Below are 25,285 nucleotides of genomic sequence, written 5' to 3' on the forward strand. Positions count from 1 at the left end.
GCTCCTACATCTTATACCAGTGAGCATTACCATTTTCACTATTTATTTGGCGTTTAAGAGTATTTGAGTTAGATCGCATACAATGTTTTAGGTAAGATTATGTGTCAAATGGCTGCAGAAAGCCAGTTACGCTCCTCTTTCTCCTAAAATCTTCATAAAAAGCAAATAAAAAAAAATAAAAAAAAATAAAAATAAAAAAAAATAAAAAAAAAAAAAAACTCAACTCCTAAAATTTGACAGTTTGTTAGGTTGGATTTGGGTCACTAGTCATTTCGGGACGTATAATTTTAGGGTCCTGGGTCATAAATTGCTCAACTCTGACTAGTGTTTTCGGGTTCAGGTCAACCTAATAATGGGTGTAAGAACATTTTTTTTATTTAATTTATTTATGTGTTATTAGTAATATCTAATTTTTCAAGCTGATTTACTATTTATTTTTCAATTTTTTAATTGAATATTCTCGTCAATGTTAATTTTAGTCATTACAATTTTACTATATAATTTAAACATCATGTTTTATGTGCAGCTGGCCACACCATATATGTGACCGCTCAAAAAAAAACCATGAAACACTAACCAAGTAACCCCAATAACACTGACAAAACAACCCTTGTAACACTAACTGAGTAACCCCTATAACACTAGCAAAGTAATCCCCATGATAATTGGGCACATAGGTGTGACCAGCCACATATAAAAGTGAATGTAATTTTTATCATTACCAAGGTACATCGAATTCCTAACTAACCAATAATATAATTAAAAATAAATTTTAAACATCTATATCTACACTGTATATTAAATGCATTCTAAATCAAGGAGACATGTCATGTGTCACTTTCCATTCCACCAACAAGATGCCACATCATGCATCCAATGTCAATTATAAGAGGCTTGCCCGGTTTTAGCGGTTCTACCATGAACAATGTTTTATTTTTGATATTTATTTACAAAATTGCCACTATGATAAACAACAGTTGTTTATCAAGGTGATAAACTTGTATTTTCTCCAATTTTAAAATGTTTATGTCAAGAATTGAGCTTGGGTCATACCATATTTGCTATCTAATAATTTTGTTTATTTACTCTTCTTAAATATAGCTTATGTAGACCATGAGAGTGTATTTATTTTTTTGTACTTTAAAATGTTTTCTTAAATTAAATCTAAACTTAATAGATGTACTTAAGATTATTACATATATCAAAAAATAAGAGGATCTAGGAGATGGAGGGACCGCTCCCTCCCCCAATCCCCCCCCCCCCATCCATCCGGTGTGATGGGGGTTCGAACCTCATCCCCCCTCCTATGATAGGAGGGGGCTCCTTAGTCCTTATGCACCTTATATATATAATCGAAAAATAAAATTACAAGTCAAATTCATCTACATAAATTATACCACATAAAAACTGTAATTCAATAATATTTAAAGCATTGATCTTAGACATCGCTCGGGTTTAACACTAGTTAAAATATTAAAGAAACTAACATTAAATATGTGAAGAATGATATATTTGATATAATTCCCTCATAAATTTGTGTTATGTAAAACAAGATATTGGTGTGTGGGGCAGTGAAGTAAGACACACGCCCCATCCCCACCCTAGTGGGGCGGGGATGGGTCTTGGTTTGGCGGGTGGTGGGACGGGGATGGCGAAAAAAAACCATATTTAACCTTGGTAATGGGGCAGGGGTGAATTTCAATTGTACCCGCCCCATCCCTAACCCCACTTTCTACCCACCTCGCCCCACCAGCCCATAGCCTCCCTATCCCTTTATTCTATTTTACTAAAAAAAAAAAAAAAAAAAAAAACACTAGTGTGTGTCCCGGGCGAATCCCCGGATTGCTAATTTGTACTTTATACTTCTTTAATTTGATAATTATGTTCAACTGTTTGTATAGCTAGTGTGTGATCTGGACATTACCTCGGATGTTACGGTTTTTTTTTACTTCATATGTATTTATTTTCTAATCTTATGAAGAATAAATAAATTAAATAACCTCTAATTTGAAAGAAATATATAATGTTAATTATGTGTATTTAAAAACACTAATAAAAGTTAGTTGAGATGTAACCTAATTTATTTATTTTGTTAAATAGTTGCAAACTTACATGTCGCATGTATTTTGAATAGTGATGTGGCTAACATTGTCACATGGTGTCATATACGTTGAAGAGTGTCACATGGCACCGTTTCTTGTAAAGCCTTTTAATATATAGTATAGATATAGATATTATGTGAAATAATATAATAAATTGTAAATTATATTATGTAGTATTGTTGTAGGGAGGTGGGGATTAAGTGGGTTTTGGGTGGGTCTTGAGTGGGAATTAGGTGGGTCTTGGGTGGGAATTAGCCACGGGGATGGTCTTGCTCCGTTTACATCCTCGGTAGTTATTTTTTCCTTGCATTCTATGTAATTAATGGGCTAGCGGAGATCACAGTTCGACCTCTCAAAGCCTCATTATTTTATTTTTTTTTCAGACTTCCACTCTTCACTCGTTTTTTTTTTTTTTAATGTAAACAGAGCAATATATTGATTAAGTAAAGTCGAGTTCGGCCAAGGTTAAGAGACCTTGAGGAAACGAACCCATATAGACTCGTTCGTTACAATTGTTAGTATCCCACCTTGCTACGTTGTGAGCTACATTTCCCGGTCTTTTTACATGAGTGAAACTACAAACATCAAAAGATTTAGCTAGTAAGCGTATATCATCATAGATAAGCCAAATAGGGGACCAACCATGAGAGCAACCATTAATGGTGTTAATCACTGTTAAAGCATCACCTTCAATCCACACCCGAGAGTAACCAAGCCTGTTTGCCATCTGACAAGCAAACCGGGCAGCAGCTGCCTCTGCAGTTTCCACGTCCCACCCCACAGATATTCTACGAACAGCAGCCCAAAGCATTTTCTAATTTACTTTTTCCCCGAAATTCCCAAACTTAACTCCTGGTACGCCACTGCAGCGTCCCACCGCCCACGACACCTGACCGGAGGACTGCAGTCTGAGCTTCCGAGTGCCCGATACATTGTAAGATTGTAAGTTCAATCTATTTTTTAATTGATATATGATAATTGCTATTTTGCTAATTTGAAATATAATTGATTTTGAATTTGTGGAGTTAGATTTTTGGTTGTTGGGATTTTTGATTTGATGATTGATATAAAATTGATTTGATTTCTTTATTGATTATTGTCATTTTGTGTGTAATTGATTTATTGTATAAAAGCTAGAAGTTACAAATTTACAATGGAGTCAGCTTCCTGAGTTTCATAAGAGATTAGGGTCTTAAGGATTGCGAAGTTTTGATTTATTGTATTTTGAATTATTTGGGTTTTTGAGTTGCCTCTCTATGTTGTTCTTGATTATTAAAGAGGGTTCTTGGCAGAAAAAGTTCTGTAGAATACATAAAAGTCGCTACATTTTTCAATTTGAACTTCAAATCTTGTAATTTTTGCTTATATTTGTATGATGATGATGATTTGTAGGAATATGAGCGAGATTGGCATAGAAGTTTGAAAATTTTGTGAAACTACCACCTTCTTGTCACTTATAGAAATCAAAATTTGACAAAATTGAATATTACAAGTGAGTAATTATAACTAACTTAGTTATTAAAACATTGAGATATACTATGAAGTAAAGTAGTCCAAGCTGTGTAAATTACCATATAATTCTTGCTTATGCTCACCCAATCAGTTGAATTTTGAGCTGTATTACACTATTATTACATTCATTATTAAAAAAGTTAGCTGTAAAACCATGCTTCATTTTAATGAAAGGGCCGGCGGAATATGTTCATATAGACTTTTACTTGTGCTAAAGAGATACACATAAATGTAAATTTTAGACATGTATGATGCTATAACTCGCAAGTCCCGGTCTTTTCAGCATAAATTACATAGCTCAGGCTATAATTTACCGTTAAAGGTACATATTAAACATATACATTGACTCTTTCAAAAAAAAAAGATATACATTGACAATCGTTAAAGCCATTAGAGAGTTAAGGGTTTGGGGAGGTCCTCATGTATGTAACCTTACCCTTATGAGTGAAAAACCATTAGAAAGTATTTATGGGAGACCCTCATATGTATTATTGTTAATTATGATTTAAATTGCCTTTTTGTTTTGTTTGCCTCATAACTTAAAATGTTAGGAATATTTTTTTAAGTTCATATTGCTTGAATAAGATGGAAGAATAAAAAAAAAATGATGAGTTGAACAAATGTGGTATATATTGTGGAATCAACTATGCAAATTCAATTTTTTTAAAAACTGCCCACAAGTTTGATAAATTGTCATATAGACTTTTTTGGGTTGTAATTTGTTACTTTGCTTAGCTTCAATTCAATTATCTTCAATGAAATTTCCGTTCCGTGTATAGTGTCACCTTATTTTCACAGTTTGTGACTTGTTGGTTCAATATCTCCAGTTTTTTTCCGTCCATGTTTGGCTTTTACTTGCTAATAGGGTTCTAATTTTAATTAGCAATGAAAGGGTTTTTAATCCAGTGAATATCTTGGTCTTCTTTTTTATTAAGCATTTTGGAGGCCTTGTGTTGGGGTTGAAGGTGGGTGGAAGTGGATGGAAGGGCTTAATACGTGCTGCTAATGATTGTGTTTGTGGTCATTGAGGTCCATGAGGATAACAGAGAATTTTATGCAGTCTTAACATAGTGTTACGTTTCTGCAGATAGGTACCAAACTCATTGTTAAGATGGTGCTCTTGAAGGACATTAAACCAGCTGCATCAAACAATATAGACACTAGATTCATACTGTTGGATAAAGGCAAGATATCTGTGGAAGGCCAACACAAGACTTGTTTGGCACTTGTGGCAGACGAGACTGCTGCAGTTCATTTTCAGCTTTGGGGACAGAAATGTGATTTTTTCCAGACAGGTGATATCATCCACCTCTCCAATGGCATATTTTCTTACCAGCGTAAAAACCTATTGCTGAGAGCAGGCAAGAGAGGGAAGATTCAGAAGGCAGGTGAATTTACATTGTCCTATGTTGAAACACCCAACATGAGTGAAATTAATTGGATTCCTGATACAAACGATCGAAAGAAGTACATTCAGGGATCTGTCAATTCTAATTACTCCCGCATCTTTCCTCCGGTTCATTAGCTTTTGGCTACATAGTTGCCGGTATCAAGCTTGCCTTCTGTGAGACTGGCCTTCCTGCTGCATGAGTGACACATGATGACATGACTAACTCTTTGCTCGGAAGTCAGAACAACTCTTGGAGAACTCTTTCTATCATCTCTATCTAACGAGCTGCAGGTTTGTGGTTATCTGCACTCTTTCAAGGACAAGGATGAAAATGTGTCAATTATGTCTGGTAAACTAAGCTGCTTTAGGAGCATTAATCATGCTGCAGATCTGCTATGGACTCTTTCATTGACTTGATTAGACTCTATAATAACAGATCTTGTCAGAACGAGTAATTTTTATCTCTGGCATTTCCTTCACTCCTTCAGCAATGAAAATACTGGTAACATCACCTCTGGCAGACACTACTGCTCTTGTATGTACAGAGAAAGGGGGAACCTTTAAGCATGCACTTTAAGGAAGTGATTATATTTTAAACACTGGTACGGTATTAGGTGTATAAATAATTTTGATTTAGTAGACTGTATACCTTCTCTAACAGCTAATTCAATGTGTGTCATGGAGGCTATGTTGCTTTTTTTGAAAAAAAAAAAAAAAAAAAAAAAAGTGTACACATCAGATTATGAAAATGGGGAAGCTAGGCATGAGCTTGATGATATGCTATAGATAATTAAGTTATTGCTTTTGGCATGTTTATAATAGTCGTGAGTATTATTTTGGGATGTTTATAATTCGTTATCACATTTTGGTGAATAGAGTTGAAAATTCATGACAAAATCACATACAAATTAAATAATTAATGTAATCAATGTTTATTTATCCAATATTTTCTTACTTAATTGTTTGTACTAGCTTATAAAAATACTACACAATCTTTCATATACTGCGTATTACGGTTTATTTCTTTCTATGCAGTTCTATTACCTTAAAAATGTGCAAACAATGCTAGTATTATTCAAAGTAACAAGTTTTGTCAAAAGTACCATAATGAAATGAGGACGTATATAAACAAAACAAACCCAGAACTCGTGTACTGGTATTTTTATATGATACCAAAAGCAGATTCAATATCATACACCAATTGGCAATAATACACTTGTTAAAAATAAATTAATTACAGATAAATATGATTTCATTTTACAATTAATGAACACTCAAATGGAAAGCTTCTCTCAACTGCTTCTGTATCTCCTTATGGCCTGCCTTTACACTACAATTCTACAAAAACAAAGTATCTATGGCTTAATGCATATGCTAACAAAAATGGAACTAACTCTTCAACAATCCCGAAGCTACATGTACAGAGGATGAGAATTATACTACTCGTATCTTAAAAACCTTTAATTTAAATGAGGCTTACAGCACAGCACTGTAAGGTGTATAATGAAGGTTGGTAAAGCATCTGCTTTGGCAATCAGGGACTCTGGGTGCAAAGAGGCACTTAATGCTGGTGAAATCATACAACCAACTTTAAATATAAGCAAGTGAATTGCGGTCATGATCAGGCTGAGGCCGACCTCTAGTAGGAGTTGGTGGTCTTTGAATGTTGAGTTCCTGACCATTCAAGAGTGAATATCAGCACAAAGAAAAGAAGAAAAAGAGAACTCAGCATACAGATGGTGTCAGGAAAAAAACAAACTCCCAAGGTTTGTGAACTATACCTGCATCCACGTATCATCCATGGAACGTTCTGGAGAAGTCTCAGGTGATTGCATAGGCGGTGGCAAGGGATGAATCAACTTTGGAACCACTACCAAACCACGGCCAATAACCAATATTGCTCCAGCATTGTTTGCAGTCCCTGAAGCAACTTGCAATTAGGATACAAGCTAAAATAGAAGAGGTATAATTATTTCTAAACACGATTAACAATTGTAGTTACCACAATAGTTCGTAGCAGAAAAGAGTGTGATCAGCTGCCCTTGAGCAAATCGTTCAAAACCATCCATCACACACTCATGGGCCCTAATAATGAGCTGCAGTTTGTTCTTTTTGCAAAACTCTGTGACTCGGTCAGGCTGTAAATGAACCAGTTCCAATTCATTTTAGTAACAAATAAGAACAAAACCTTTTCATTGGGGAAAAAAAGAAATCCTAGATTTTAGAGAACAGAAGCACACAAACTTCAGATAGGCTTGGAAGTCAGATATTACACTTCAAAACGAAGCAAATTAAGATGGCTGTAAAATTAATCCCCACAAATTTTGATAGCCAAAACTTGTGTGGTCAATCAAGTCTTATCATAATTTTTAAGTGATATTTTGTTTAACCAGACATACATTAAAATGATACTTCCAAACTGCACATCTAGAGGAGCACTTCCATCCCCCTATAAAATAATCTGGGAAAGCCCCATTCAACTTAGCTTATAAGACAAGCAAACAAGGTGACTTCATCCCAGAACTGAACAGAGCAGCAATGCCACCAAAATTCGTCAGTTCCACTCTAGCTAGGTTCTCCACAAAATTGAAATCATTGCATTTCTGCAGAGAAACTTATTCTCCTTCCCCCCACCAAAAGTCCAAAACCCACGATACAATCTAGAACCACTCATGTATATACGAAGGACTTAGAAAAAACTCATCATACACCACATAACAGAACAACATTTGAATATTTATCCAATATTTGACCAACTAATGATGTGTTCCCAATGAAATATTTCAACATAGCAGCAGTACATAACTAAGTCCGACAATAACTCTTCTTATACTACATCTTCCTGAAATAAACAGTCACATGTACCACGAACCCCCCCCCCCCCCCAAAAAAAAAGCACAAATTGTCACCAATCCACATACAGTAAGGTTTATAATTTTATTACACAATATGCCATTTTCATAAAAAGTTCCTTGCTAACTAAGGTTTATGATTTTATTTCACAAAATGCCATTTTCATAAAAACGTTCCTTGTTAAGAGTAAAGAATGTTCTTAGTATTGAAGAATAGGGACAATGTGACAAAATATCTTGGATAGAAGTACATATTTACAGCAACGCCTTAGTCCCAAAATAATTGGGGTCGGCTAACATGAATCAGAAGTATGTATATACACATCACCATAAAAATACATCAATCTATCTTTCACATACGATGTGACAAAACTGGAAAATGTCAAACATCTTTCACGTACAATTCATCCAGATCAATTATACAATCTACCCCATCTCACCCACTATAGCCAAAGCCAGCATCACACCTTTTTCTCAACTGGAAATCTGAGAATGTAATTTGAGAGAACATTTACATAAATCTATATACAAATCTTATGTATAATCCAAACACATCTCACAGTTCCAGTCTCATTTTCTACTAAAAAATTTATTCCAATGACACTTTGCTCAGAGAATAGATGTTGGGCATTGGTTAATAGCACATCAGAGAATAGAAAATAAACCAATTTGCTCCAATTACAGGTCAATAGGGATAGAATTATTGCTGTAAGTTGTCAAGAAAATTTGCCACTTTCCTAAAGTCCAAGTTATCACCTACATTAGCCATATATGTATTGTGCTCAATATCAGAACTTGTACTACTACAGATGAAAGAAGGGGTTGGGAAAAAAAAAAAAAAAAGTGTCCAATAAGCCAAACATAATTCCATCAAAAGTAGTAAGTCAAATATCCAACTGATTGTGCTTTCTCCATTAAAGCAACACCCACATAAAATGAAAGAGAATTTGTTGCAGTGTACCAACACAAAGTAAAAACCTCCTAAAGTTGTGTACTACAGATTTTTCATTGGAGTAAATGGGAATAATTCCACTGAAGATTTCATTATATTTAATAATTAATAATTAAAACAAAAAATAAAAAAATCAAATCAAATAGCTAGTTGGATGCAAACTACTCCTTGTTCTTCAAGGATTGTGTATACTCCACACGAAAGAAAAGGAGTGCTCAAAATGTAATTTAGTAATTAATGTCAAAACCAGAACAGTCAAACATATGAAATGTAGCTGCATAAGACATACCCCAAATGTAACTAATCCAGGACCTCTAGCATTTGGTCTTAGACCTTCTATACTATCATTTTCCGTGGGATCAGACCTGCATAAAGGAATGCTGTGAGGCATCGACAGAAGCAGCAGAAAGAAAAAAATAGGAGAAACAGCATCAAACTCAGGTCTCTCAAGTTTTACCACAGCAAATCCATTAGAACTATAGACCCAGCATCCATTGTTATGGGTCTCTCAAGTTTTTCTATTTGTTCCACTGCTTGAATAGACCTTCCAATGCCACCATGCATACAGATAATTTTCTTCTCAATAAGGGCAGCGAGTGGAAGATAGTTGAATAGCTGATTAAACCGTGTCCATGCCCATATGCCATCATTTTCCCCCTATAATTTGTTAAAATGTTAGAACAGCTAAAAATGGTAGTGCTTTCTCACACTGAAATGAAGTTACAGTTGCAAAATTTCTAGACTTGTTAAAACCTGCCCGTATTAGAAAGTTTGTAGTATGCCAAACGATCAATGGTGAAAAGGTGCATATCTTAAAATACTAAAAACTACCTAAGCCCTATTTACTAGCTCCGTTTTTAATTTTGGGCTATCCCAATTTACTTGCCCCATTTCCTTTATAGGAGACTATTTCTCTTACACCTTGGGTTGGGTCCTAGACTCGTATTACAATGTTGTGCATGTAGCTATGGGGCAAATAAGGATGAAGGAAATAACAATCATTATTTTGAATAAAAAAAAATGTGAATCCATATGCAAAAACTTAATCTTGGGTCTCAGGAGTAAAAAAGAAACAAGTCAACATTACCATTCTCTCAATGCATTCAAGACGAAACCCAAAGAGTGCGTTAATATCAGCAGCTTCATGATTCCCACGTATCAAGTGAACATTTTCAGGATATTCAATCTTCAAAATAAATTAATTTATTAATTAGTAGTGCACCACAAGTTTATTAAAACAAACCAAGCTATCAAGAGAAATAGAGCAACCATACCTTCAGAGCAAGAAGTAATGTAATAGTCTCTAAGCTATGTTGCCCACGATCAACGTAGTCACCTAAAAATAGATAATCAATATACCTGGAACAAAACATTGACAAATTAATAGCCAACTCATTAACGCAAAACAGCTGCAAAAGCTACTTGACATTTAAGTCAGGTTCACAGGACCAGTCCAAGTAGTTGAGATCATTGACAAGCATTCTTTGAAAGTGTGAAAAAAAGAAAAATAGAATATGAACCTATAAGAATATCACATATCTTAGCATTGACTAAAAAGAAGTTGACAAAAGAGCTAATTCTCCCCCAACCTTGTTAGTTGTAATTGTCCATTATCATTCCCCCCCCCCCCCCCCCCCCAATTGTCCATTTATCATCCCCCCCGAGAAAAGGAAAAAAACAAAATTCTCTCATCCTCATATAAGCTAAAGAAACAACAATATTAATCAACTATTCCCAATTTAGACCAATTAACTTAAAATCGATTCAACAATGCATCATATATTTAAAATAATTTAATGCCCAAATAAAGCATACATTAACAGAAGCATAAAAGGCACCTTCCAACTTGAGAATCCCCCCCCCCCCCCCCCCACCCTCCTCTTTTTTCTCAACTTGAAGGTTGTCTGGATGCCAGTTTAAAGCAGAAGTTTGTGGGTAACCCCCTCCCCCCCCCCCCCCCCCCCCCCCCAAATAAAAAAAAAAGAAGGTAGAAAATAATTCAACATGAAACAAATAAAACAAGCCCCTTGATCATAGTATGCTATTTAGTCTTAGCATAAGGATAAACATTTCAAAACTCAATGATTTCAGTTTCAATAACCTCTACAATTTTCCGTGTTAGATACATTGCAAGAAACAAGACAGGAAGAGCTCTTGGTCATGCAAAATTCAGAAACCATTACGTAAAAGCTGTAGAGCTATAAACATGATAAAATTTTCACCGGAAAAGGAATAAGTAATTGCTTATATCCACATCCCTTACCTCGGTTCTAGTAGGTTAAAACCATAATTAATGTACTATAAGCTATAACTTCCAAGTCCAACTAAAAGAATAGAGCAATAGCTTACGTAATGTCACCAGCAGTTGAAGGAAATCCATATTCATCAAACAATCGCATCAAATCTCCAAACTGTCCATGAAGATCACCAAACACTTTGATCGGAGCTCTCAACTGAAGAACACTTGGCTCATGCATAAATATTTGTTCTGCAGCATGGCAAATCTCACCCACTTCATAAGAATCCAAGAAAAATTTCCTATTTACTGGAGGTTTCCAGTTTCGTGGTCTGAGCAAAGTAGAGATAACCTGACAAAAGTTGAAGAGCAATGGAAAAGGGAATATGAATGACGTTTCTGTTTCCCAAGTCCGCGATTAAAAAAAAAATTAAAAAAATATTTTGATGTCCTACTTTTTTATGCAAACCCTGAGGAGACTTGGGTTTCACGAACTTTTTGCCAAGAGTTGACTGGTCACTGGTGACAGGTATCATCCTCCTGCTCTCATTTTCAAACTGGTCAAGTGATAACTGCCGCACCATTCCACCTAAGTTCCCTACAATTTCTTTAGCGACTACAACCTGTGCCAACCAAAAGTCAATACTGGAAACCTAAAGCAAAATTAAAACATACTAATACTGAAGTAAAAGTACATACTGCTCTAGGATGGAGGCGAACATCACCATCAGCATCACTACCATCTGAAGGAGTATCTGTGGTAGGTGTGCTGCCTTGCGACAGAGGAGATTCATCTGGTGGAGATGAGGATGCAGCTTGAGCAGCCTGCCAGACCGTTCTAACTGCTTCAACCTCAGCAGCAGATGCCTCCACAAGTTTATCCACAGATTTTTTTCCGGGGCTGAAAACAGAAGTTTCAAAGTTCAAATATATTCGACAAAGTCACTCAATTATCATAAATATTGCTTCCTTCGTTTTTTTATAGATACGTCACTTTCAATTTAGGAAAGTTTCAATTTAGATGCATCAACTTTTTTCTTTCTCTTTTAGGTAAGGTTTTGCTTATGAAATTACCCATATGCCCTTACTAACTTCCAAATTCTTACATCGTTCTTCCTTTGGTCCCCGCTACCCTTAATAAACTACCCCTACATCCATTTAACATCTCTCACCAAAAATTGCCTAGGAGCCCGTGAAATCTAAAGTGATGCATCTAAAAGAATTGGATGAAGCATTAAAGAAAAGCCAGAAACTTCTACCTTACACCACAAGGTAGGCTTTTTTCATGACTTCCATCAGACACATTTATAGAGGGCGGCGTAGAAATACTAATATTAACTCTGGGATCAGTAAGGCTCGGAGATCTCTCCGATGTCAGTGGTGGGGAATTATCATCAGACTGCGTCACCATATTCTCTGCGGCCAGGAAATCATCCAGCAATACATCTGCATGAAAATCCATACTATTTAATATCACATATTTGAGTCAAAATTTAAAATCACTGTGCAACATGTCACCTGTACACAAGTATAGAACATGGGAACAAAATTCAGTGTCCGACTGTAAAAATAAACAAAATATAATGGGGATTATAAAGACTGCAACCAGATAATATGACCCAAAGCCTTAAATGCCATTTATTACCCTCAACCCCAATACATGCCTTTGTCTCCCTAAACTTATTTTAAGTCCCCATTACTCCAACGATCTACTCTCCACACCAAAGACTCCATCTCAATATATGTGACACTATTCTATTTTGTTTAAAAAGACAACTAATAGCAATCCTACAAAAAAAAAAAAAATTGCCTTCAATCTCAAAGGCACATTATGGCCATTGTAATTTTGACACAATTCGACTCAATTTTACTCAGCAGATATTATTTTCTTGATCAAAACTATATACGTTATTTTGTACAACAAGCTGTGCATACCTGAACACTCCATCACAATAAACTCCTCATCCAATGTCAGCACACCTTGGTCCTCATCTCAGTCGGTTCTAGACCCATACTCCATACAATAGGTTTACTTATGCTACACCTAAAACTTTTCAAGATTCTAGCTTGTCTTTGTAGCTCTCAAAACTAGCATTGGTCCCTAATATCCATCAACCAGAACCTGATAGTCATAAGCTCATTCATGACATTTACAAGGTGCTGATTACAAATCCTTAAAGTATCCCCGTAGGTTTTATTTTATTCATTAACAGGTGATAAAATAAATAAAAAAAATATAAACAGACACCATGGGGGCACTCATCAAGTCATCACCCATATAGAAATAAGACTAAGGAAAATATAAACTCATGCCCTGGAGCCATCACAACCCAACTAATCAGCAACACTTTTGGAACATCAAGCATCTCTCAGGACCCTGTAATTTCTACGGGCTTTATAATTTCCATGCGCACCTCCAAAAGATACTGTGATAGTGAAATAGGTTTGCCAGCACATGCAAAAAGGCAAGATATGACAAACGGGGAAGTATATCTGCTTATAAATCAAACGCAGTAACTAAAATTTGTTTTCTACACAATCTATTAGAAGTATCTGTGCAGTGGAATCTAGCAATATTTTTCGTAAATTATTTATCATGGATGCTTTACCCATGTATCATTTTGTTTTGCTTTTTATAAGCTACCAGTTCCTTCCTCTTCATCCATTCATTACCTAGGAAATAATATTCGACTTCAGGTGCCAGTCTACTGCTCGATTCACACTATGTTACTCGGACTCTTCGTTTTACCTCAAGTACCCGTGTCGGACCCTCGACACTCGGACATGGGTATGACACTCGGACACTTCATTTTAGTTCAAAATCTTAAAATTTTTCCACAAAGTAGCCGAGTCGGACACTTAGACACATACCCGTGTCGGACATGGGTACCCGAGTCCAAGTAACATAGGATTCACATACAAGCATGAAATTTTTTATAGCAAGCAAATAATCTAATAAACCAACAGACATAATATCTCACATCTAATTCAGAAGGACAACATAGTTCTGCACAACTGCTCGAAAATTTCAAATGAAATGACATTCTCTCAAGCAATTCGTTCTTAAAAAAAGAAATTTCAGCACATCAAGAGCCACTTAAGAGATAAAGCATCAGCATTTGAGATTAAAAAAAAAAAAAAAAAACACACACACACACACACACGCTAGCATGCATATGTACATCAACCTTATATGACAAATTCATCCTTACCTCCCCTAAGACCACCATAAATATATATACGAACACCAACAGAAGCAGAAGCATGCCGACAGCGACGCATCAACTCCAAGGAAGGATCGTATTCTGTTTGTCCTTTGTTTCCCTTTGAAGAAGTCACCAGTCCATTCCTATCCAACCACACTCCAGCAGCAGTGTCCAAAACTGGTATACATTAAACAAACAGACAGCACCCATTTATCATCACAGTCCATTTCACATGCTCAAAGAATTATCAACACCAGTCCTGGGGTTACCTGCAACAGCTGCTTCACCTTCAATAGCACGTCCTCCCCTAAGAGCGCCCCCAGTAACATGCAATCTAGCACCTACAAAGACCTAATGAGCAACAAATTTAGATACAAATTTGTCTAGGTAAAATCTGGAAAACTCAAAAGATAAAAGAAAATATATAGATGAAAAAGAAAAGAAAAAATCTGCTTTTATCACTATTCATATGATCATATGTTGACTTTGTCTATAGTTTTTTTACTAACATAATAGCGGAAATAGTCGACATGTGTCGGTTTTTAAAAAGGAAAGGAGGAGATCCCCTCTTTCAACCTTTCAAGCCGTAGTCAAAAATCAAAAATATGTGTGTGTGTGTGGGGTCAATGTGTGTGTGAGTGAGAGAGCAAGAGCAGCAGCAGCAGAGTACAAGTCAAGCTACAAAAAAGGAGAGCAGCAACCGAACCTAAAAAAAGACAGCAACAGAAAAGAAGAGACACGAAGATGGAAGTAAAAGATGAGCTGACTTTTCAAGTTCCAATTCCCAGCAAGAAGTTAACTTTCCTTTAAATTCCCCTTACTTTTATATACTGAGGCTTCCATTGCTACTCATTTCCAGATAGGTAACTTTCACTTAGTTTCCTCCCTTCAAAAACAATCGTTAAGGAGGCAGCAAAGCACCTCATGCTACACTTTAGGCAGCCTGATGCATTGAGAGATCATTCACTCACTAGTCAGTAGTCACTGCAATAGGCACACCATAGGAGCCTTTATAAAAACATGTTGGAAATTAACCTAACATCTCTCATTTAACATTGTTTGGGTTATTGTGGTAAAAGTTGTACAGATTCACTAATTACAACAACCCTCATTAAATATCTCCCCTGCTTTTCATTCAAGGAAAGATAGGCAGCTGTGTATTGTTATAACTCCCATCCTTCCACTCAATTTTCCAAATCCAAATCTCTCTATTATTTCCAAACACGTGGAACAATGAAACTATATCCCATTCCTACCCTCTAAATCCCATAAACAAAAGCTTTGTAACTTAATGAGCCAAAAGCTTCCATAAACAGTTATACGGCTTATACCACAAAACTTACCGCAGCATGTTGGTACCTTGGAGAGGGAGAAACACCGGGTGCTAGAGTCCACTCCCACTGACCATTTCTATGCATAAGTAGTCCATATGCATCTGCAAGGGGCTGCATATGCACGATATCAATCAATAACATATAAACTCTTTCTATGTAAACCTCTTAGAATCCATTCATAAGAGTCATAGCAAATTGGAAGAACAATCATGTAGCTTTACACAACCAATATGCAAAAAAGATAAGTTGAAAATGAATGTACACGTTCCACGAGCCATGGAATAAATGCTACATGTGACAAAATATGTTTTAGATCAACCAGTGATTATTAAAGTTGGGGGTGAACTGACAGAAATTTAACCATTTTGCCTGAAATGCAGAAGTTATGCACAATTTTATACGTTTTCATGAAGGAAAAAAAAAATTAAAAAATTAAAAAATTTAAAAAAAAAAGAAGCAATAAAATAATTCAATGAAATCTACAGCTATTTGCACCAGAAGCTCTTTCACAAATCAATATGGATCATATAAAGGCTGTTCTTTGCCCCATTATTGTCATCCTTGAATCCAATCAGTATACCTTACAGTAAGGCAATGGGTTCATTTAAGGATGTATGGCAGGATCTCAAAAGCCAGAACTGCTCCAGGCAGCAAAGGGTCACCACATCTGCTGCACCAGGTACAGGCATATGCAAATCATTCGTGTATGGCTTAATTTTCTGCAAAAATGCTTGTAATTGTTTCAGACCTTTCAGTTTTTATTTACTAATTTATTTTGGTGAAATGATGTTATGAAAGTGGCCAGGGAAATGAGGAGTACCCTTAAGAAAGTATGAATGAAGCTAGGAACAATTGGTACAACTTATTGTTCATATAGTTCACACTGTTGGGTTGAAGCCTCAACAAGCCTTTTTGATCCAAGTATGTACTAAAATATGTGTACAAGATGCACAACTTACATACACTTTTTTCTTTTACCACTAAGAAGAATACATACACATCATTAAAAGAAAAAAATTCCATATTGAATCCATTTGTCTTAGCTTCCACATCTTCCACAAGAATTAAAACAAATATGGTATGCATAAGGAGAAAAACTAGACCTACAAGAGCTTTCTGAGGCATTGTAAGAACTACAAAGACATTATAATAATATGGGACACTCAAAAACTTCTACAGATCAAGGCATGGAGAGAGAGCATAAATCAATTAATCAAAGCCTTAATCCCATAAGAGAGAGCATAAAGACAGGCAAAAAAGAGAGGGAGGGAGAGAGAGAGAGAGAGAAATAAATACGCAGTACACAAAGAGTTCAGAAATATCAGAACAGACAATCCTATGCAAAAATAAGGAAGCAGTCAGCAGTTAAACTTCCCACAAACAGAAGCAACATACCGCGCCAGTCGAGTCTCTTCCGCCACATAGCAAAAACATGCCGTCTGATCGAGCACTTGCAGTGGCATACCTACACATTGTGCAACCATATTGTCAAATATAATTAGTAAGGTTCAAGCTGTATTGTGATGTATATGAAGAATCAAATAATTCAAATTTCAAAACATCTGGACAACCAACTGTTAATAGATCCCTGGCAAATTGACAAGTCATTGATGACTGAACATAACAAGCAAGCTTTCACGTGATACATTAAAAGTCATTTTCTTCATCAGTTTATCACCCTCCCTCCAACTTGTCCAAATATCATTTGCGAAACGGTAAGATAACAAAGCAGCAAATCATCGCCCGCTTGGCAATATTACCTTGGGGAGGAGACAAAATACTAAAAACAATTCAAACTCAAAAAATTGAATCTTTTTTATATGAACAAGATTAGTATAGAAGAGTTGGGTGAACATTGTTCTGACTCATAGCTTTAAGATGACTAGCATGAATGAGCCTCAAAATGAGGCATAATTCTTACGGAAAAAGGGAGAAAGAAGACCAGAATTTAATATACGATAATGAAAGCAGGCCAAATTTTTGTAAAGATACACTTAACAAAATGTATGGGTCAAATCCTCTAAAGTGTGTAAACTAGTCTGGGAACACCTTGAAAGTAAAGTTTGTATTTTGTAAAGTAGTAAGCCATAAGGACAAAAGGAGTAAAATGGAAATAAGTAAAAACAGAATTAACGTTCCACAAAATATGATCTTCTTCCTGCAAAGATGCATCCATGGCTGCCACCACCCAACAAATCAGGCTAATTAAAACCACCCCAATAGAAGTCATGTCAAAAATCTCATCTGAATTGCAAAAGAGGTTGCATGGAAGCATATATACTCAAACAGTGTCAAACTTAGATATAATCTATATTCCAATGGAAGAGCCCGCAATAAAAATATATACACGGAGGTATAAATTGATAATCTTCAAAATTCCTCCCTTGTGAACAGAAAAGAAGGCCAAAGACGAGAATCATAAAAAATAAATAAATAAATAAATAATAATTAAAAGAAAAAGGCTAACGCCCAAAAAGAAACAGGAGTCAGAACTGATGATCTGGGAAATTGGTGCACATGAGTACAAGACTGTATAAAGTATAATTAAGAAATCAGCTAAGAGATGCCTAAATACAAACTAGTTGAGTATGTCTAATAAGAGGCAAAATGGAAAGCCTAGATAAGGAGCTAGGGTTTGCGGTATAACAATTCTTTAGATGTAATAAGAAACATTCTCTCTCTAACACTTATAGGATAGAGAACCCCATTCATATCAATTTTGTTTAGATATAATACTATAATAGCAATGAATTTATAGTCCTAAATCTCAATTGGCCCTTTGAATATTTATAGAAAACCAATTATCACATTCACCACACAAAATTAACATATTACTACATGAGCTCTTTAAATTTAAAAGAAATTTGTAGCAAAATATTAAGCAGTGAGAGAAAGCGAAAGACAACCCTACCTTCAAAAATAAAATCAATGACGCACTTACAAAAGTAGAATGGTGAGATCTTTTGTTTCAAGATAAATCATAGTTCCAAGTAAGGCACGTGTGCTAGGCTTAACTACTAGCTATACAGTACTCAATACCAAGATGCTTGGCTCAAATGGCTGCTAAGGATGGAAAAACAGCTTCTCAAACCAAAATACCTTTACTTACAATTCCCAACAAAAAAAAAAAAAAAAAAAAAAAAAAAAAAAAAAAAAAACTTGCACAATGCTTTCCAGGGTGAAAGGCCCACTAATTCATGCAATGCTTTCCAGCATAATATCACATCTAGTTATCTACTATTGGACCCAACCTGAATAGTAATTGCTTTTTTTTATGGGTTCACAAGTCGATTTTATAGGAAAATCTTAAGATCCTCACTAGTAATTGCTTCATTCAACAAGCACTATATATGTGAGTTAAGTATAGATCATTAGATTGTGAGAAAATGCTTTTCGAGATTTTCATATTTCTGATGGAAACGAGAGACCATGGTGATCATAATTGATAATTCACCAACTTAGCTGATGTCTTTGACCTTTATCATCTACTGAGGATCAATCAATAAAGCCATAGTAGTGATCTAAGTGGCTTTATTGGTTAGCAAATGTTTTTTTCACTTTTGCACTCAATATTGCCAAATAGAATATTTGAGGGCATAGTCTCCACTTGTCATGCACTAGGTTCTGACTTGCTTCATGTTCTGGGCATGAGTAGTTTGTATTTTACCCTACTTCAGTAGTTGGTAAAAGGGTAATTGACTGGCATACCTTTATCTCCTAAGGTAACTGGATCCACCAGTCACAATGATAGGAAAGCTGGAGGGAGGGGGTAGGAAAAATATAAAACTAAAAAAAAAAAACAGTCACCTAAAAAGAATAAACTTATTCAAGGCAGTTTATATACAACAAAAAGCAAGTTTCCACAAGCTAAAAGCATCACCCTTTTACCTTTCAAACAACACCGAGGACAACGGGAGTATATATATCATAAGTCCACAAAATAAAGACGGAATGTTGATTAAATAATTCTTTTTAACCATCACAGCTTTAGAATAAACTCAAGCCAACTACTTGATTACATGCCCATATTAACAACTAACAAGCCTTTAAAGTTTAAAGTCAGCTATTAGAAGCAGATACAAATTTACACTAAAACTAGCAAACAGAATAAACTCACATTCTAGCAGATGGTCTATCACCTTCAGGGTTAAGCCTCTGCCAAACATATGGCTTTTGAGCAGTATCCAAAACCCAAGCATCTGACAGAACCCTTTTCCCTGAAAGAGAAAAGTATATTTTACTATCTATATATTATTGGCATAAGAGCACCAATAAACAGCATTCTAATAACTAAAAATAGCAAGATAAGCAGTGTAACCCACAAGGAATCAGCATAGTCAGCAAATTGGCAACCAGGTAGTTATATAAATGCAGTAACAGAAGTGGTTTCTCAGTTCAGACAAATGAGACCTTATCTGACATGTTATAACTATTGAGTCGCAAACTATCCATTAATACCAGCATTGACACACAAAGCAAGAACTAACGCATTTCATGAAAAAAAGCCAGAATTGCAAGTACATGGTTAGCTGGCTGTATACAAAAATGCACACACACAAACTTTGAAGCACAAGGGTCAAAAGTAAACATGACCAATTATGACAACAAAGTTAACTAGTGAAAATGATATGGAATTGAAACTTGTCCATTCCATTACATGACAACATTTAGTAATGGATTTTGAACATGCCCTTCCACGAAAAGAACAAAAAAACACATCCTAGCCGAACCATCAACTATGACTCACCACGTTGTTTTTCATGGAAAATGGTAAATAGAGAGAGCACTTACAGACTGTTTAGAAGAGGAGAAAATGATAGCGAGTATAAAGAAGGATTAAGGAGAGAGCCCAAAGGGGTTAGTTATTCCCATAAAGATAGAATTCCCACGCCAATTCATCTCTTCCAATTCAACCTTCTTTCTTTAATTCTCGAACTTCTCATCTTCTTCCTTAAAATTTAACGGTAATTATCTTTCTTTATCAAATATAATCAATCAATTCCATTATTTCTCCCATTTCCATGGAACTTTGTTAATCACATTTGGGAATTCAAAAGGTTTTCCCCATATTTAAACTGAGCAATGAGTATGAACAACAAATTTTCAAATTCTCTAAATTTCTCCCACATCATCCAATTCTTATTTTGTTTATTAAAAATTTAATAAAAAAAAAAAAAATTACATCAATGTAGATAAACTACAAAATTACCTAACTTTCTGAGTTCTATTATTCGCATCATTGATTCGTCTTGCCATTGCCGAGCACTCTCAATTTCACTTCACCTCTACAACTCACCAACTTCCAATATTGCGGAGCAAAGTAAAAGTAAGTCTTTCCTTTAAAGAAAAAAATTTGGGCAAAGTTTGATTACCTTGATTGTCTCATGATTCTAATTTGATTTTTTATAAGGTTAAATTAAATTAAGAGAGAAACAGTGAAAGATGGCACTTGAGAATGGATAAGGTTTTTATTTATTTCAAAGTTACTACCATTATACTTTCAACAATGTAATTGTATGAATACTTTTTGTATTTTGTAATTATGCCTCCTAAGATCAGAAGGTTGATAAATAGTTCATGTTGTATCGAAATATCCAAATATTTTTTTGTGCTTAACTAGATATATGTAATCATATCATAGCATATTGTAGTATATATGTTGTTTAATTTTAGCCTGAAATTTATTAGTTTGTATAAGTTGGAAAATATGATAGGCCCATTTTTTAATTTAAAATAGGGCCTTAAAAATCTTTAAAATGGCCTTGCATAAAACCATATTCGATTTTTTACACTCTTAATGTTTATCTTGATAGGACTGTAAGATTCAACAATTTTAACATTTTACCTAGGTCACGTATTTTAAGGACCATGAAAAAATCGTAAGATGAATAGCAATCATAACAGCGATGATAGCTGGTTGTAAAGGAACTTGAATACAAAAATGGTAGTGGGAGGTTGACCACAATTGACCCATTGTCGCTACATGTGCTTGCATGTTGAAGCCATATTTAACTTATTTTATTGTGATTACTATGTAGGTTGTGCCATGTCATGCTTCTCCAATGAAATGTGGCTTAGACTGTGTCTTATCGTGCTAAGTTTTGTCACGATGTGTCTTGTCGTGCCACAGGCAGCCCAACACACTTGTATAATATAAATTTAACATATCCAGGAACACACTCTCTCCTAAATCTAGAAATATCTGAGAAATTTGTGCCAAAAGTAAATCTAATTTGGACCATGAAGGATACAAAGGATTGTGAATATAGGAGGAGAGAAAAATCCAAGAAAATTAATGATGGCCCATGACTTTTTGTAGCATCCAACAGATCCACCTTTTCAACCAAGGTTGATGATAAAAAAATATAAGTTTTCTTTTGCATAATCAGCTAGCTCATGTGGAACTTCAAAAGTAACTATCAAAAAATCCAGGTAATTCAACCATTAAATAACACCAATCCTAATGGGTCATTGGGTTGAGCCCTCCAAAGCTAATAAGCAAATACTCTATCCATCCTTCTTTGTTCTTCCTACTATCCTATTAAATCTGTAAATTTGTTATTCTTCTGTACTCATAATTGAATTCTTTAAACTTTGATTCCACATCGTCCGTATGAGAAAACAGATTCAGAGTTTCCTTGAACATACCCCCCTCAACCCTCACACAAAGTAACCTCGCAAGGGTTCCCTTCCCCTCAACTTATTATGTGTGAAAATTGAATTATTATGAAGAACAAAAAAGGAAAGAATAAATCGTAATAGTCCTTGCCCAATACGAGTTTTGCAACAACTTTACTTAGCATCAAAAAAAATTAAATGCATCAAAGAGAGCACAAGAATGAAGCACTAACCATCATTGCCACTGACAGTAACAAGGTATCTTTGAGCAACCAGGTCCATTACATGGCCATATCTAGGTCCAGGTCCTTGACCTTGGACAACTACTCTGCAGACACACAATTAAGGAAAGAAGATGAATGAATATCCACAAAACGAAAGCTCGTTTCAGCAAAGGAATTATCTTTCTGCCAAAAATGCCACTTACCTATGCCATTTATACTTGTCATTGGTCAAATCAAGCACATATAGATCATCTGTCGAATGCCCGGCAGGTCCTATACCACCCTACTCTCCACTCCAAAGCACAACACCACATCAATAAATAACACTACCAACATTCATCCCAAGCAAAAAACAACTAAAATTGAAATGCCATACAAACACTCACCTGAAATACAACCATAGTTCCAACTGCGGCAGCTGCGTGAGCCGCCCTCGGAGAAGGCGGGTCACCTGCCGGTCTAATCCTATTGTTCAAAACACCCAAACACAATCAAAATTCAGAAACACAAAACCAAAAAAAAGAAACAAAATCAACAAACAAGACAAAAAATCAAACCTTGCCCATTTCTTAGTAAGAACATCATAAGAATGAACAGAATTCGTAACCCCAGCCAACCCTAAATCACAAAACCAAATCAAATCAAATCAATCAATCAAACCCAACAATTGAATCAAATCAAATCAAACAAAAATCGAAAAACCCATTAACTGATTCCAGGAGCGGAAGAAGAAGCGCCGCCTTCAATGGCGGTTGCACCACCAAAAAGAATAAGACGAGGACCCTGAGATTTGGTAGCTGCGACGGCGGTTAGGGTATGACCACAACGAGGACCAGGCGCATCTTCGTCGGAATCCCAAAACGACTCTAATGGATTATACGTAGGAGCAGGTTGCAGCCATGGCTTGGACGCCATTGATGAAGAAGAAGGAAGAAGGAAGAAGAAGAAATGGAAAACCCTAGGAGAGAGAAAATGGGGAGAATTTGAAAGAGTTGATCATGGCGCTGGTTTGGTGGTGGTGCTAGAGGTGGTTGGTACCTTGGATACTGTGCATTGAAATTCCAATTCACAATCACAATTTTTTTGTTGTTTTTAATTTTGATTTAATTATGAAATCAGAATTTCCGGGCGTTTTATTTTTGTTTTTGTTGATGATAATATATTTATATTTATATTTTGTGGGTTTTTGATATGAATATGAATGAATATATTATGATATGAAATGAGGTGTAAATGGATGCCAAAAAAAGTCAACCGGTAATGGTATTGGTTTTGCTTACTGTCAACTGTCCCACTCTAGAAGAGGGCCAGCCTGGATGATGATCTTGTATTTATCATAGGAGTTGTCTGTTTTGGGGGAATAAATGGAAGCTTGGATTCTAGATATAAATTTAGTTGTAGTTGATAGTTCTATCACTTAATAATACTTATCAACTTGGGTTTCTTATTAAATTCACTAATTGTATTTGGTTTACGGGAGTCTATATTGAGCTTTTTGTCCGGAGAGAAACCCGATTTAATGCTCGTTTCAGAATAATATTATAGTATCTGGTTCGTTATTTATGTTTAGTTGTGAAATCTATTCGAATAAGAAATTTTGGATAGGTATTTTTTTGTGTCGAATCTTGTGACTACACGTGTTACACATATTATTGGGATAACGAATTATCGTAAAATGTCTTGTCAAAAAAAATTATCGTAAAATGTAGCATTTCTAATGGTTCACTTTTCATACTTTTTTATACTTTATATCATTAGGGAGACTCACCTTTCATTTTTCATCGTCATTCATAATTAAGGGATTGTCGGTCACAGAATTAAAAATTCGTCCACTTAATCACAAAAGTACTCCCTAAATGTGTTTTAAGTACAACTTTCACCACAAGGATGTGTTTACAAGCCTCCAATAAAATTCTTAATATATAATCAATTAAAGAGTTAGGGACTCTACAAAATATTCAATCTTCTCCAACTCAGAATATTTCAATCTTGCTTAATTAGAAAAAAAAAATTATAAAATTCTCCTTAAACATTGAAAAGTTCAAAATGTCTTTTTTAAAAAAAAAATAAGTGTATTTGTGTAAATGAGTAATGTGATCTTTTTTTTTTTTTTTTGTAGAAAATGAGTAATATGATTTTTAAACAATAATACTTTGTTAATTTTTTTTTATATTGTAATACATATTTAATTACAGTAGGAAAAACAAAATGCAAACAAATGAATAACACAAATATACCTATAAAATTTTTTATCATCAAATTAGGAAGACATCTTTTTAATTTCATATATTCATATTTTAGTTAAGTTGAGATCGAATAAGCGTAATTGTATAAATGAGATTGAAATATACCGTGTTTTTTTTAACTAATCCACACTATTAATGATGTCGGTTGTAAAAAAGTTAAACATAAATCAATTAAATTAAACAATTAAACAATTATTACCTTCACCAAAATTCTTTTAATACCTACTTGCACTCCCTTAATGATTATGGGGGAGGTCTACTGTGTCATTTTTCAAAAAATCACATCATAACATGGATGATATGTCATGTTATGATTGGTCATTTTTTATTTATTTTTAAACCATAAATATACTATATATGTATGTATAATTGTAAATACATGTATTTTTTTTACAGAATACATAATTATAGTTATTAAAAATCTATTTTAATCTTTATAAAATCCTTTTCGAAAATAAAATTAAAATTTAGAAAATAAAAAATCATCATTGTTCTTCATTCATGATCTTAATTAACCACCACAAAATCCTGTGTAATATATTTGGAAACTTAAACCGAAATTCCGACCAAAATTTTGTCCAAAGATTGGATTTATTAGGTTTCGAATATGCTT

At 34.9% G+C, this 25,285-nt stretch overlaps 2 protein-coding genes across 3 annotated transcripts; one reads left to right on the plus strand and one right to left on the minus strand.

Moving 5' to 3' along the window:
• The first annotated feature begins 3,858 nt into the window (after positions 1 to 3,858).
• On the plus strand, positions 3,859 to 5,139 carry LOC145616870 (uncharacterized). Its single transcript, XM_081671589.1, has 3 exons — positions 3,859 to 3,936; positions 4,550 to 4,627; positions 4,702 to 5,139. The coding sequence occupies exons 1-3, from the start codon at positions 3,859 to 3,861 to the stop codon at positions 5,137 to 5,139; spliced, it is 594 nt and encodes a 197-aa protein (XP_081527715.1).
• Positions 5,140 to 6,129: 990 nt separating this feature from the next.
• On the minus strand, positions 6,130 to 23,598 carry LOC145618659 (serine/threonine-protein phosphatase BSL1-like). Of its 2 annotated transcripts, XM_081673431.1 has the most exons (21): positions 23,137 to 23,598; positions 22,984 to 23,044; positions 22,813 to 22,891; positions 22,630 to 22,709; positions 22,436 to 22,530; positions 19,702 to 19,801; positions 16,980 to 17,049; positions 15,594 to 15,695; positions 14,520 to 14,601; positions 14,257 to 14,427; positions 12,304 to 12,490; positions 11,744 to 11,945; positions 11,500 to 11,667; positions 11,158 to 11,396; positions 10,083 to 10,167; positions 9,896 to 9,994; positions 9,266 to 9,465; positions 9,098 to 9,173; positions 7,007 to 7,142; positions 6,786 to 6,925; positions 6,130 to 6,678 (listed from the first exon to the last, which is right to left on the minus strand). In XM_081673431.1, exons 1-21 carry the CDS (start codon positions 23,339 to 23,341, stop codon positions 6,595 to 6,597), a joined length of 2,661 nt encoding a protein of 886 aa, XP_081529557.1. In that variant the 5' UTR covers positions 23,342 to 23,598; the 3' UTR covers positions 6,130 to 6,594. The 2 variants fall into 2 exon arrangements, with proteins under 2 accessions (XP_081529557.1, XP_081529558.1); XM_081673432.1 differs by lacking the exon at positions 23,137 to 23,598 and having other exon boundaries at positions 22,630 to 22,719; positions 22,984 to 22,998.
• Positions 23,599 to 25,285: the final 1,687 nt, after the last annotated feature.

Source organism: Chenopodium album, chromosome 26 (assembly GCF_948465745.1).
Source record: "Chenopodium album chromosome 26, dcCheAlbu1.1, whole genome shotgun sequence".
NCBI classification, from domain to species: Eukaryota; Viridiplantae; Streptophyta; class Magnoliopsida; order Caryophyllales; family Amaranthaceae; genus Chenopodium; species Chenopodium album.

Coding starts and splice junctions, on each gene's coding strand:
- LOC145618659 (XM_081673431.1), bottom strand. CDS start 23,341: ATGGCGTCCAAGCCATGGCTGCAACCTGCTCCTACGTATAATCCATTA. Junction 10,168..11,157: donor TCAACTGCTGGTGACATTAC/GTAAGCTATTGC, acceptor GTTTTGTTCCAG/GTATATTGATTATCTATTTT. Junction 6,679..6,785: donor TGGATGATACGTGGATGCAG/GTATAGTTCACA, acceptor TTGAATGGTCAG/GAACTCAACATTCAAAGACC.
- LOC145616870 (XM_081671589.1), top strand. CDS start 3,859: ATGTATGATGCTATAACTCGCAAGTCCCGGTCTTTTCAGCATAAATTA. Junction 3,937..4,549: donor GCTATAATTTACCGTTAAAG/GTACATATTAAA, acceptor TTTTTTATTAAG/CATTTTGGAGGCCTTGTGTT. Junction 4,628..4,701: donor TACGTGCTGCTAATGATTGT/GTTTGTGGTCAT, acceptor ACGTTTCTGCAG/ATAGGTACCAAACTCATTGT.